General features: G+C 31.6%; 2 protein-coding genes across 2 annotated transcripts; one reads left to right on the top strand and one right to left on the bottom strand.

Annotated features, from left to right (window-relative positions):
- The first annotated feature begins 2,696 nt into the window (after nucleotides 1–2,696).
- On the top strand, nucleotides 2,697–7,252 carry LOC107925938 (F-box protein At2g26850). The gene is made up of 5 exons (XM_016856699.2): nucleotides 2,697–3,521; nucleotides 4,395–4,474; nucleotides 4,731–4,903; nucleotides 5,119–5,193; nucleotides 6,804–7,252. The coding sequence occupies exons 1-5, from the start codon at nucleotides 2,823–2,825 to the stop codon at nucleotides 6,989–6,991; spliced, it is 1,215 nt and encodes a 404-aa protein (XP_016712188.1). The 5' UTR covers nucleotides 2,697–2,822; the 3' UTR covers nucleotides 6,992–7,252.
- Nucleotides 7,253–8,399: 1,147 nt separating this feature from the next.
- LOC121223516 (dual specificity protein phosphatase 12) lies at nucleotides 8,400–13,936 on the bottom strand. The gene is made up of 7 exons (XM_041105095.1): nucleotides 13,852–13,936; nucleotides 11,128–11,630; nucleotides 10,204–10,256; nucleotides 9,921–9,985; nucleotides 9,734–9,812; nucleotides 8,910–9,212; nucleotides 8,400–8,834 (listed from the first exon to the last, which is right to left on the bottom strand). Exons 2-7 carry the CDS (start codon nucleotides 11,565–11,567, stop codon nucleotides 8,680–8,682), a joined length of 1,095 nt encoding a protein of 364 aa, XP_040961029.1. The 5' UTR covers nucleotides 11,568–11,630; nucleotides 13,852–13,936; the 3' UTR covers nucleotides 8,400–8,679.
- Nucleotides 13,937–13,982: the final 46 nt, after the last annotated feature.

Here is a 13,982-nt window from a genome sequence, read left to right as displayed (position 1 = left end):
CGAATTAACCGAATTACCGAAAATACCCGAATTTTTTTTATTTTTTATTTTTAAAATTTAAAAAATTTATAAATTATTAAAGTAAATTGGGTTTTAGACTTTAGTAAATTGGGTTGTCTTTTAGTTTTAGTTTTATTGGATTGGGTAATTGGGTAAACTTTAGTTTTAGTTTTATTGGGTTGGGTAATTGAGTTTGGGTTGGGTTGGATAATTTTATTTATTAATTTTTTCGGTTAACCGAAAATTTTCGGTTAACCGACCGGTTTCGAACCGAATTAACCGTTAACCGAAAAATCATAAAAAAATTAACCGACCCCCGACCGAAAAAATTCGGTTAACCGACCGATTAACCGAATTCGGTCGGTTAACCGAATTTTTTCGGTTTTACCCGAATTATGCACACCCCTAGTCCTAACCCCTATCAACTCTCTTGATATCATTTTTGTTCGGATATATTATCTGCAATTATAATTTTGTAACTTAAAAAAAAAGAACGAAAACCCCATCAAAATGCATTGTCAAAATTTTTTTTTTGGTAGAAAATAATAGCTCTAGGCGATTATGTTAAACTATCGGTTCCTTTAGAAGCATTCATGTCTTCATGTAGAACTCCTTGAACTAAGTTTGGCGGATCTATAAACAGTAACAAACTTTGTGTACCATTATTCGCATGCTTAGTCATTTAGTCAGCGGATATGTCGAAATCTTATTTTCTAATTCCGTTTGAGTAAGCCATCAATTAAACGTAGCTCAACCAACCTGCTAGAAGCAGGTCCTCCGACTAGCATTGACTAAAAAATAATAATCAAATTTGAATTTATGAATTAATTTAATAATAAATGTTATAACACAAAAAAAATTTATATCTACTTATAAACAATATATATTGACTTTGATTGAAAATTTTTTAATTACAATTTTCATTTATAATGTTTTTATTTTAAAATGGAAATGACACAAATTTAAGGAACTAATTATAATAAAGTTGATGGGAAATATTAACCATTGCTCGATGACGATGAGCATCTTCTTCAAACAAAAATCGAGTATGATTAGGTGAGTCTTCAAAAATCGATAACCTATTAAGATAATTAGGAACAATTTTGACCATACAATCTGTTAACCTATTTTACGATTCATGTTTATGATTTGTAACTGTCGCTCTTAATAATCTGTCTCCAAAGTTCAAACCCGTTTTTTTAGGTGGCAGTGAAAAGAAAACATAATGAAGAAATTTGACAATTGTGGTGGTCCATAAATTTTAATAAAAATTAAGAAGAAGGAAAAAAACAAGTCATCTAACCAAACTAACCCCTAAAATCCAACTACCAAGGTAGATGCAATCAACGTTGTATTTTATTGTCTTGTCGGCTATTTTTCCTCTCATTTATTTATTTATTTTATAAATATTAATTTAATTTAATTTAATTTAATTACCCCTTTTTCACACAATGTGTTTGAGAGGTCCACTTGCACTTGACAACTCCGCCCATTTCGCTTATTCTTCCCTCTCATTGCTTTACCTTTCTTTGTCAATAATTTAAGAAAAAGAATTAATGGGTCAAATTTAGTTTTGATCCCTCTACTATGCTTAAACTTGAAATTTAGTTATTATATTGTATTTTGATATAATTTAGTCTGTTTAAATGTTATTAATTAATCGAAATAGTTAACATCGATGATAGCTTTTGGTTAAAATGTTGACTTTTTTTTTCTTGCCTAAAAGCATCTCTTTTGATGTGATGCGTATGGGTGATAATGGTTTGATTCGAACCGATTTTGAAAGAAAATGACGGTTTTTATGCGATATTTTTATTTTAAAAATTCGTGTTGGGATTGAACGGAATATAAAAGCTAAGTAAATTGAATCGAATTGAATTTCACGGTCGAACCAGTTTAGTCAATTTGCTTATACATGGTGTTTTGAATTTATTTCAAGTAATTTAGATATGAAACATTTTATTTTATAATATAAAAATTAATTATAAATAAAATGAAAAAACTAGTTCGAATTAGATAATGACAATTTTTCAACTTATGAACCCATAATCGAACTTAAACCAAATGAACTTAATAAACTCGAACTAAAACCGAATCAAACACTATAAGTCAAAATCGATTTATTTTTATTCCTCTCAACCCTAACCAACAATGGTAAGTTGAATTAGATAGTTTTTTAAAAAAATTACATAATCATTTTAAATAGGGGCAAAGCCAGAAAATTTTTTTAGGGGGTCGAAATTAAATTATAATTTTTACAATAGTAAAAATACAATTTCACCATTTTAATAGCCTATATCTTTATAACTTTTAAAGGATTAAATCAAATTTTTATCATTTTTAAGGGGCTGAAGTGTAATTTTACTTTTACTAATTTAAAATTTTAAAAATTTTAAAAGGTCTAAATGAAAAAATTTCTATTTTAAGGGGGCTGGGCGCTGCCAAGTGATATAATAAACAAAATTAACAATTTAAACTAGAATAGTTAACCGTGTTAATTATTTAGACTAATTAATGATATTATAAAAATAAAAAAATCAAACCGTATCATATTAAAATGTAGAAATTAAATCTCAAATTTTAAGATAAAAGGAGGACCAAAATCCAATTTCACCAAACTAATGATCAAAGTGATGAAACACACACCAACCAACATAAAATAATAATATAAATACCTCCTAGTATATATATATTATATAATATAATATGAAATCTCTTTATTTAAAACCTTGTGTTTGCGCTTTGCATTTTACATATTTCCTTCTTCATCTTCTTCATTGCTTTGAGCCTTTTGAAATTTCCATTTTCAGAAAACCCCAACAATGCTTTTTCTATTGATTTCATGTTTCTCCTTCATTCTTTTATCCAAATCATTATCTTCCAAGCACCAACATCACCACCGTGAACGGCGGTTGTTCCCGCCATGGTACGAAGCGTTCACCACCACTTTCATGACCTCATGGTTCCAAAAAGGTACCCTTCAAATCTTCACCTCCACCATGCCATTAAAGAAGCTCAAACCCAAAGCAAAAAACCTCGTATGGTCGTCATCAACGGAGAACCAAAAAGAAGATCACAACAAAACGACGCCGTCTCCGTCGTTGCTGGACTTGCCCGAGCTCGTACTGGACTGCATTTTCGACCGTCTTCAACCGGCGGAGCTTTGTGCCATGTCTGGTGTTTGTTCTTCTTTGAGAGAACGGTGTGTGAGTGACTATATTTGGGCGAAAAGGATGAAAGGGAAATGGGGGAAAGTGATTGGAGATGCTGCTTATAGAGAATGGCAATGGTATATTGCTTTGCAAAATAGATCCAATCTGTTGAATAATCAAAGGAATCAAAGCAATTTGTCGTTTGAATCTGTTGCTAAAATTTGGCCATTCCTTTCTTGGTTTAACATTAAACCCAGAGCTCAAAAAGAGCTGAAAAATGGCGGATTGGCTGTTGATTCGATCATGGCTTGGTATTTGGCTTTGGAAACTGGTAGATTTTCGTTCCCTGCTCAAGTCTATAATAGAGAGGTAATTAATTAATTTAATTTAATTAATTTTTCTTCGTATAGTTGTTAAATGTAGGGATGAAAAAAACCCGACCCGATTCAATCCGATTGTCTTTTTCTTTTCTTTTTAAATCGAGTTTTGAGCCGGTTGGGTCGAATTTAGGAAAACATGTTTCGAGATAATTACTAAGATATTTTTAGTAATTAATTATTTTTTCTTCATATATTTGTTAAATATAGTGATGAAAAAAGAAAACCCAGACTCGACCTGATCCGACCCAATTTAATAGGGTCGTTTTTTTCTTAAATCGAGTTTTGGGCGGGTTGGATTGAGTTTAGAAAGGATAATTATCAAAATATTTTTATATATAATATTGATTTAAAATATATGATATTAAAGTTTTATATTAATATTTGCTTTAAGTATAAATGTACTTAGAAAAAATAATTACTAGTATAATTAAAAATATTTAAAATTATTATTCTGTTTTGGTAGGGGAGAAAATTGTTTTAAGGGTCAAAAATAAATAAAAAATATTTGAAGGATCAAAATACAATTTACCATTATATTAACTTATAATATTTTAAAAATTAAAAAGAATTAAGAGAATTTTTAATTTTGGGGTCAAGACCACTGTCTCTCTCCCTCTGCCCTTGTGTTTTGGTTAATAAAAATAAAAATTATGCATATTTTCAAATTGGGTTCGAAGTAAATTAATATTTAATTTCGAATCGGATTCTATTGAGGCATATTAAGTCGAGATCGTAGGTAAGAATCCGTCTCGTCTCGTCCCGCCCCATTTTTATCTCTATTTAAATAATAGTAATAGCAATAGTAATAAAACATTCATTAGTGGTCAATATTTTAATTTAATTTTTTATTTTATTTTTGCAGAATGGACATGCTGGGTTTTTGCTATCATGTTATGATGCTAAACTTAGCTATGATTCCAAAACTGACACCTTTCAAGCAAGGTATGGAAATTTATACCCTATGTTACACGGATTCGGTATGCGAGTTTCGGATTATTGTATTTGTTGGATACGAGTATGTTTGGATTAAATGTTGTACATTATTTCACGGAAAATGAGAGTTCTTATAATTTATCATGATAATATTCGTTACATTTACGATTGTTATAAATATAAGTTAATAATATAACTGTGATCACAATTTAAATCCCGAATTTAATATATAAGCTCAATGAGGTCGGATTTTTGTACTTTTCAGATACTCGCCTCACGTCCGGCAAACAACAGAGCAGAACATATCATGGGATAGGCTAAGAGCGCCGCCGGTCGATACTTGCTCATATGATCTTCACATTTCCAACTCATTATTTGACTTAAAACCCGGTGATCATATCGAGATCCAATGGAGAAGAAACAGAGAATTCCCCTATGGTGAGTTTCCCAATAATATAAACTCTAATTTGCCGTAAATTCGAGAACTTTCCGTATTCGATAATCATATTAAATTCTGACTATTTCAAAGTACAATTTGGTTGAACCCCAAACGGAAAAAAAACTCTCCTAATACTATCTTTATTAAAATTTTACTTAAACTACATCGAATTTCTTAATCTAGTGGTAAAAAATTTGAGCTTAAATTCTTGTAGGGTGGTGGTATGGTGTGGTCGGTCACATGGAATCATGCAATGGAAATGAATATCACTGCCGTTGTCAAGATACAGGTAAGAAAAATCACTCGATTTGCCTTTTTCTTTTTCTATAAAAGGGATTAAAAATTTGGGGTGTTTTAATTATTATATTAGTTTATAATTTTATAATTTTTAAAAGATTTTAGAAGCAATTTTACCATTTTGAGACTCAATACTCTTTTTTAAGTTCATTTTTATTGTTAAAGTTAGAAAATTGTTTTAAATATAAAAAATGAATATAATTTTTTGAGGGTCAAAAGATAATTTAATCATCACATTAACTTATAATTTTTAAAAACTAAAAGGACTATATAAAGAAATTTTCATTTTTGATGGACCTGACCCGAAGAAAGTCTTAACATAATATTATGTCGATAACTTCCATGTAACTGATAAATTTTTTAATGTTTTTAAGACCAACATTCTCTTGTTAGCATATTTAAGTCCTTTATTTAAAGTGAGAAAAGATGTCAAAATGGGTGCTTTTTTTAAACTATGGATGATAGCTAAAAAGAAAATGATTTTTCATTATTTTATTTAGATTGAAAATGATGGGTTTTCCACAATAAAACCATTTTTCTCATTTCTTTTGATAGATTTTTTTTAATCTAAAATGGGAAAGAAATTTGGATTTTTCTTCCTAACATTTTTTTAGCATTTTATTTTGGGAAAAATGCTATTTTTATCTTTTTGCCCCGAATCTATTATAATTGTATTTGGATGTAAATGTCAAATACGAATTTTTTCATATGATTAAATTATGATTTTAATCACTCTATTATATTCGATTTTGTTAAAGTTTCATTTTTTTTAGTTTAAATAGTAAACACCATTATTTTTCTTTAAAATGAAAGTCATGTTAAAGTATGGAACTAAACCCCATATTTAAGTATAGTAAAGGACCCCATATTTTGATCTCTTTGGGAACTCGAAAACTCTAAGAAAAATAAAAAGTCCGAGCAACATAACTAGCAATGCTTAGGATGAAGCTAAGGGATTTAGTGTGAGTTTGGATGGGTGATGTGGTGCAGTACGTTTATCATAATTTTTTGTCTCACACTATAAATACCATCACCGTTGTTTTTATACTAGCCGTAGGTAAACACACCGCCCTTCCAATTCCAAACTCACCCTTGGTTAAATGAGATGATTTCCCTTTTAGTCTCTCTTGCAAATTTAGACTTCAATTTTAACTCTTTTGAGCTTTGACCAAATGAAAAAAATTGCATTTTTGACCCTTCCAAAGAATTATTTATTCAATTTAAATCATTATAACATTTTTTTCTTTGTTCCCCCGAAATTTCAACTTTAGATTGACCCTCAATACATAATTTCTAGCTTTACCCTTATATACAGGGACGGGGCAAAATGATTATTTTAGTCCCTTGAAGTTTTTAAAATTATAAGTTAGTTTAATGGTAAAAAAAACACTTTACCCCCACCAAATGAAAAATTTTCAATCTAATCTCTTTAGAATTCTAAAATAACAAGCATATACAAAGGTAAAATTGTACTTTGATCTCTTTAAAATTTTATAATTTAATTTTGCCCCCCTAAAAGTAAACTTCTGGCTTGGTCCTACCTGTAGATGCTCTAACCTGGAGTTTCAAAGCAAATAACATTTGTGTTTTTGTTTGACACAGATACTGTGATGCTAGAATTCAAGCAATATCCTTCAAGTTCAAGATGGAGAAAAACAATGATAAATAGGGAAAATCATAGAGAAGTAGGCAATGAAGGTGATGGGTTTTATGGTGGCATTAGAAAGCTTTATAATCAACAAGAGATTTCTATGTGGCAAAGCCTTTGGCCTAACCAAGTCATAGAATAATATATATATACATATATATACTACTTAGGGAAATTTTTGCTTGCCACTGACAGTGTATTTTCGATATAATGACACTGCCCTTTCCATCCTTTGTAAATATATTCCATTAGCACTTTTTTTTTCTCCTTCAATTGTGAATGAGAAAACAGTTTTAAAAGCCATAAAATAGAAAGGTCTTAGTTTTAGAGACTGTAAAATTTAGGGACTTAATTGCTATTTCTTATTTGAAATTTTAATAATTTTTACCTTATGATTTTCTAATACATGGAAAAAAAATTAAATTAAATAAGTATACCATTTATGTACACGCTATTGATCAACACAAGGGTGGTTTAGGGATTGAATTTGAAATTGATATTAGTTGGAGAGTAGAATATAAGTCTTTTGCCATTCTATTTATGGTTTAGTAGACACACACTTTAAAATTGTTGTAGGTTGCTTCATACAAGGTTCTTAGGGTAGTTCAATTTGAAAGAGATATACGGGAGATTAGACTCGAGACTAATGTTAATCGCTGGTTTGAGTACAAGCTTTTCGATGCTCCGCCACTCATTTATAATTGTTGCTTATTGCTTGGTTCTTTCAATATAGAAAGGAAAAAGTTTAGATATTATGTGGAAAATCTCGATTCTCTGGGTAGTTCCAGGGTCGAAGCCAATTCTGAGGAGGCTAAAGGTAAAGGTGGCATCTATTTAAAATAATCATTATAGTGGAATCCTTTTAAATCGATTGTTGAAATAAAAAGTAAAAAACAAAAAAAAAACCAAGCTACCGTTGATCATGTCATGTAAGAATTGTATTAAGAAACATGAAATTAGCTTTTAACCAATTCAACTGATTTCAACATTAAATGAGAGAAATTGATTTTTAGAGAAAGCGGTAACCGATTTAATAGGTCCCTAAGTCACTAGTACAATTTTTTAAACTTTAACATGGCTTGATCAAATGGGTATAGTCTTTTTATTTCTGTCTTTTAACCACAATCGTTGGTTTAAAAAGAACTCCACAAGATCTCACTATAGTAGCATCTCACCTTAAACATTACCGTAAAAATTATATTAAAAATAGCTTAAAATAAATGCTTGACAAATAGAAGGGACTAAAACAGATGATAATACCTCATTTAACCAAGGGGAAGATTATAGGTAGTTCAATCCAAAACATGTATGCTTCATACATGGGCTTATTTAAGGGTTAAATTCCTCGTTCGAACAAGATTTTAGATAAGATGGTTTTCACTTCGGTCCAACTTGACAAATTAAAATTAAACAATTAAAATTTGATTATTCAAATTTAACTATTAAAATATAAAGAAATCAATATTATAAATATTTGATAATATATGAATAATAAAAAATGGATTTTTAGGTGAGATGTATGGAGAAGTCTAATAATAAGACAAAACATATGATGTCTAAACCATTATAAAATAATAATTCAACTGTGCACCACAATGCAAAGACTGCACATATCATACAATCTCTCAAATTATTCAGACAGTCCCTCAAAACTTTAAAGCTTTGAACAACTCATTGGTTTTTTTTTTCTCTTACATAATTGTTGGTCCATATATGAACATCTCATAGACTTTTTGTGCAAGAGAAATTCCAGTCATATATAGTTCTTATTAGAAACACTGGCCGGGAGCCGGCGAGTGATTCGGTTTAGAGCTATGGCGGATAATGATACTACACGGTGCTGATATCGACTCGGCACTTGTGCAGCTGAAAGGCAGGGGTAATCCAGCTTCCGCAACTGCATTGGATTCCTGACCAATTGAAATAACCTAAGCGAGCATCACAATGAGCGCACGACAACTTCCCTTCAATAGCGCCTTCTTCAACTGTTTTTGGACATCGAAAAAAGTCATCAACCTAATCGAGTATGCACTAGCATAAAATGAGAAGCGTATTCTTACCAGCTGTCATCCACCGTAAGGGTTCGACAAACACCGATGAACACTCGGTTTGAGAAGACTTGTTGAAAGGGTTACCGCTTCTCCGTTTGTGCCACTCAAAAGATGACTCACCTTCACCTGGAGTATGATCGACAACGTTATCCTGCAATGCTACAAGTCTTCGGCATTTCTTGCAGCGGTATGCAGTACGGTTGATACCTTCTTTTGGAGTTGCCTCTATAACCGAGGAACTTTCAATAGGCAAGCCGGGATCTGCACCTAATTTAGAACTGTCGATTTTCTCACCACGATTATAACAATCACCTGAAAGCAAGGTACAGAGAAAACGTATCTCAATGATGACAATCTTAAAAGAGATTCTATACACTAGTAGATGGTTACCATATACCAGTTGAATCCCCGGTTTAGCAATAATTAAAAAATTCATAAATATATATAACAGGATAAACCGCCTGTTTTTTGGCAGCGGTTTCTGGTTTTTACTAGTTCATAGCGTTTTGCTTTAGATTCAGTTATATACCACCAGCCGGACCACTGGTTCAACTAGTGGGTCCGGTTCTGCTTGGATCATGGCCAGACTAACCACAATTATGCAAAAATTAGTTCAACTATTATTTTGTTGTTTGACTCAACCCGTAATAGTTGTTCTATACAGCCATCACCATTCATCTGCTAAAGACGATGATTTTCTCTCTATGTTTTGCAACTCGAGATGCCAGAATAGACTACAAAAACTCGAGTAAAATAAATCAGAATCATATTCTACAAAATAATAGGAAAGATCAAGAAAGATTAAATTAAAATGTTTAGAGAGGGGGATGTACCCAACACTTTCAAGCGAAACCGCTTGTATATTGTGCTAGCATGATCGACCTTGTAATCCATTTCCTCAAACATTTTCAACTGCAATGGTGGATAAAACAGAAACTCTTCAAAAACTAGAAGCATACAGCCGCAATGATATGCCTCAAAATATAAATAAATTAATTTTACGTAGTTCCTTAGCATTACCTGCTCTAAAAACCCATCATTAGGGCAAACAAACTCACAGCTTTGCTTTAGAGATTCAAGCGCATCTGCAAGAACAGAAAATGCAAAAGGTGAAAAAGGAACAAGAGGATAATGTGTATAAGTTCCATATAAATATAATATACGAAGTAATTTCGATCTCACCAGTCAAAAGAAACGAGATCGCATCCTAATGTCTAAAATGTGAAAAAAGTAATAGTAGCAACCAGCATGTATGATATTTGGACCCACATTACTCCCAAATAAACAGCAGATTTGTTCAAACCTTCTTTAGATAGTTGCTCGGTTCTCATCAAATATGCCATAATTATAGCCGCACTGCACACAAACATGCAAATAAGGTGTAAATCCTTAAGGCTTAAGGCACGTTCAAAAAATTTCTTATAAACATTGGAAAGTAACATAAAAACAATATTTGACAGGAATATATAATATACACTTTTTGCCATAGGAAGTTGCACCAAAATAACTTTGGGGACCGATTGAACTAAATAATGAAGCCATTAGTTCCCTAAACTTGCATGATGTGAATGAGCTCGAGGCAAATCATAGTAGATCGATATTAATGCTAAAAAATTAAAGTTTTAATAGAATACAGTTATTGATGAGTATTACGAAGCTTATGTTGTAAAGGAAGCACTATCCTAAATATAAGTATTTGAAACTTGTACATCTTTGTTACAGAATCCAAAAACATGAACTGAATAAAAGAAAAGGATAAAGTAACATTTAGTCCCTGAACTTGACAACTTTTCCCACCTGGGTCCCTGAACTTTTTTTTTTGGTCTACATTAGTCTTAGAACTTAGCTTTTCCCAATTTGGTCACTAACTTGTATTCCATAAAAGTGTGATGAGGTGACACTCTAAGATTGTGCCACATCATCAAACCTTAAAAGGAATCCAAGTTCAAGGTCCAAATAGGGAAAAATTGCTAAGTTCTAGGCCTAATGTGGACCAAAAAAGGTTCAAGGTCTAAGTTGGAAAAAGTTACCAAGTTCAAGGACTAAATGTTGCTTTATCCCAAAAAAATAAAAACTACGGTGTTCATTCCCTCTCTTCTCAATGACCAGATTTGATAAGTTATTCAGCAAAGTTTCATGCAATCATCCGTGTTCTCAAACTAGTATTCCAAGTGGAGTAGCCTACTAAACTAGCATCAGAATATGACATTAAAGGATGTGCCGTTACCTTCTTGACACTCCAGCAAAGCAATGCACCAAAACAGATCCCTCTTTTCTGCTTCGATCAATGAAATCAATACACGCATCTAGGTAATCCAACAAATTTTCGCTCTCCATATCTCTAATCGGCACCGCCATTCTCACCAGCTTTAAATCCTTCCCAGCATATTCCAACAAGTACAACAGCTTCTGGGGAGACAAACAACTCTTAGAACCATCACCCGAATGACCCTCAGGAGCTGCAGCAGCATCACCAGACCCACCTACAAAAACCTTTTTGATTTCCTCGGTTGGGATTGTGATACCACTACGCCATTCAGAGAAAAACGATATTGACGCAGAGCTCAAAACTGATAGAATGTGAGTGATCTCCGAGCTACCATTTTGAAGAACTTGTGCAGCATCCCCTATGTTTCCAATAAATAGATTCTCACGAATGAGGTGCATGACAACAGACAAACACAAACGATGGTTTGTATTAGAATTTAACCCTTCTTTTGTTTCACTCAACTGCAAAAATCAGGATTAGATTAGTATATTAACCAGTAACCACAGCCAAAGTGTAATGAGAGAGAATATAAGCTAATAGTCAATGATGCATCGCTTGAATGCATTAAGTACTATATGTTAATTCTAGTAAGCAATTAAAGGTGATCTCCAAATTGAGAAACCAATCGCATCGAGAATTACTTATCATTTACAAAACAACACCTAATTATTCCATTTTTAACATTCAAAACTGATGAAAAGAATTACTTATCATTTACAAAACAACACCTAATTATTCCATTTTTAACATTTTTAATATTACGCACTAGTGTCAAATGAACAAAAGCAAGTTCTTTTCTCCTCCAATTTTCCTTTACTTTCTAGGTAACCACAAAAGGAAGTGAACTCATTGTCGGCAAGGGATGAAAAAAATAGCATTGCCTTATTGCATCAAGTACTATATGCTAATGAAAATAACCAATTAAAGCTCAATCTCCTAAATGAGAAACCAAATGCATTGAGCATTACTTATCATTCACCAAGTAACACCTAACTATTCCATTTTTAACATTCAAAACCACTGAAAACAAAACACTACCCTTTGCTGAACTCAGATGACAAAAGCAGGTTCATTTTCACAGTGAAACAATCATTTCAACTTTCCATTTTCCTCCAATTTTCCTTTACTTTCTCAGTAACCAAACAGGAAGTGAACTCATTTGTAACATTTAAAACCAAAGAAAACATGATACTACCCTTTAGTGAACACTCGGATGACAAAACCAGGTTCTTTTGCACAGTGAAATGATCGTTTCAACTTTCCCTTTTCCTCCAATTTTCCTTTACTTTCTTGGTAACAAAACAGGAAGTGAACTCATTGCAGTAAAAAATATAAGGTAATGTAGTCAAATGATGAAAAGAAATTAGCACTGCCTTAACGCATTATTGCTACATTAGGTAGGAGTATTATTTTTTCCATATGTTTGAGTAATGAGTTAACAATAAACTAATTATAATTGCTAATTTTTAACCACTCACGTAACCTTTTTATGGTAAAGAGAAGGGACATTTTTTTCTTATTTTGAAGAGATCTTATTTTCTACAAGAGTTTTACTCATCCTTCTAATTTCAAGTATAAATTTGTATAATTATTCTTTATTTATGTCAACTATTTTAACACATATATATTAAATAAGTTTTTTCCTCGTGTTATTCCGCCAATAACCAATTGAGTCTAAGTATTATATGTTGACAAAAATAACCAATAAAACTTATCTCCAAATTGAGAAACCAAATGCATTGAGAATTACTTATCATTTACCAAACAACACCTAACCGTTCCATTTTTAACATTCAAAACCAATGAAAATAAAATACTAACCTTAAGTCAGATAACAAAAGCAGGTTCTTGTGAACAGTAAAACAATCATTTCAACTTTCCATTTTCCTTCACTTTCTCGGTAACCAAACAGGAAGTGAACTCATAGCAGTCAAATGATGAAAAGAAAACATTGCCGTAACACATTAAGTAGTATATATTATTGAAAATAATTCATTAAGCTTAATCTCCAGAATAAGAAACCAAACGCATTGAGAGTTACTTATCGTTCACCAAACAACACCTAACTGTTCCATTTTTAACATTCAAAAACAATGGAAATAAAAATACTACCCTTTACTGAACACTCAGATGACAAAACCAGGTTCTTTTGCACAGTGAAACAATGTTTCAACTTTCCATGTTCCTTCACTTTCTCGGTAACCAAACAGGAACTGAACTCATAGTGGTCAAATGATGGGAAAAAAATAGCATTGCTTTAACTCATAAGTAGTATATATTATTGAAAACAATCAATCAAGCTTAATCTCCAAAATGAGAAACCAAACGCATTGAGAATCGCTTATCATTTACCAAACAATACCTAACTGTTCCATTTTTAACATTCAAACTGAACACTCAGATGATTAAATCAAGTTATTTTTGCACAGTGAAACAATCGTTTCAACTTTCCATTTTCATCCTATTTTCCTTCACTTTCACAGTAACCAAACATGAACTGAACTCATTCCACACTCAAAAGACAACAGTCCAACTTCATTTGAAACAAAAAGAAAAAAAAATCAATTCAAATATATATACATAATTCCTAATTCGAATGTCAACAAAAAACAAATCAATCATCTTTATTTTTTTTTCCTTTATTATTTGTATAATTGAAATTATATATAACAGGAGTCTCACCTGAAAATAAAAAAGGAATATTCCGGCGAGAAAATCTGATTAGCTCTTTTTTTTTTTCCTTTCAAATTTTTGCGTTTGAATAAGCATTGACAGCGAAGGTGCTTTTAAAGTACGAAGAACGCGAATGACAC

This window comes from Gossypium hirsutum, chromosome D11 (genome assembly GCF_007990345.1).
Source record: "Gossypium hirsutum isolate 1008001.06 chromosome D11, Gossypium_hirsutum_v2.1, whole genome shotgun sequence".
NCBI lineage: Eukaryota > Viridiplantae > Streptophyta > Magnoliopsida > Malvales > Malvaceae > Gossypium > Gossypium hirsutum.
Note: the sequence above shows the minus strand (reverse complement) of the source record. Positions and strands in the feature narration are given on the sequence as shown.

What these genes read in the sequence shown, in the direction of transcription:
- LOC121223516 (XM_041105095.1), bottom strand. Translation starts at nt 11,567, where the DNA reads ATGCACCTCATTCGTGAGAATCTATTTATTGGAAACATAGGGGATGCT. An exon ending in TTTGCTGGAGTGTCAAGAAG is followed by an intron (nt 10,257 to 11,127) that starts GTAACGGCACAT and finishes GTTTGTGTGCAG; the next exon opens with TGCGGCTATAATTATGGCAT. An exon ending in GTTTCGCTTGAAAGTGTTGG is followed by an intron (nt 9,213 to 9,733) that starts GTACATCCCCCT and finishes CCTTGCTTTCAG; the next exon opens with GTGATTGTTATAATCGTGGT.
- LOC107925938 (XM_016856699.2), top strand. Translation starts at nt 2,823, where the DNA reads ATGCTTTTTCTATTGATTTCATGTTTCTCCTTCATTCTTTTATCCAAA. An exon ending in CTCAAGTCTATAATAGAGAG is followed by an intron (nt 3,522 to 4,394) that starts GTAATTAATTAA and finishes TTATTTTTGCAG; the next exon opens with AATGGACATGCTGGGTTTTT. An exon ending in CTGCCGTTGTCAAGATACAG is followed by an intron (nt 5,194 to 6,803) that starts GTAAGAAAAATC and finishes TGTTTGACACAG; the next exon opens with ATACTGTGATGCTAGAATTC.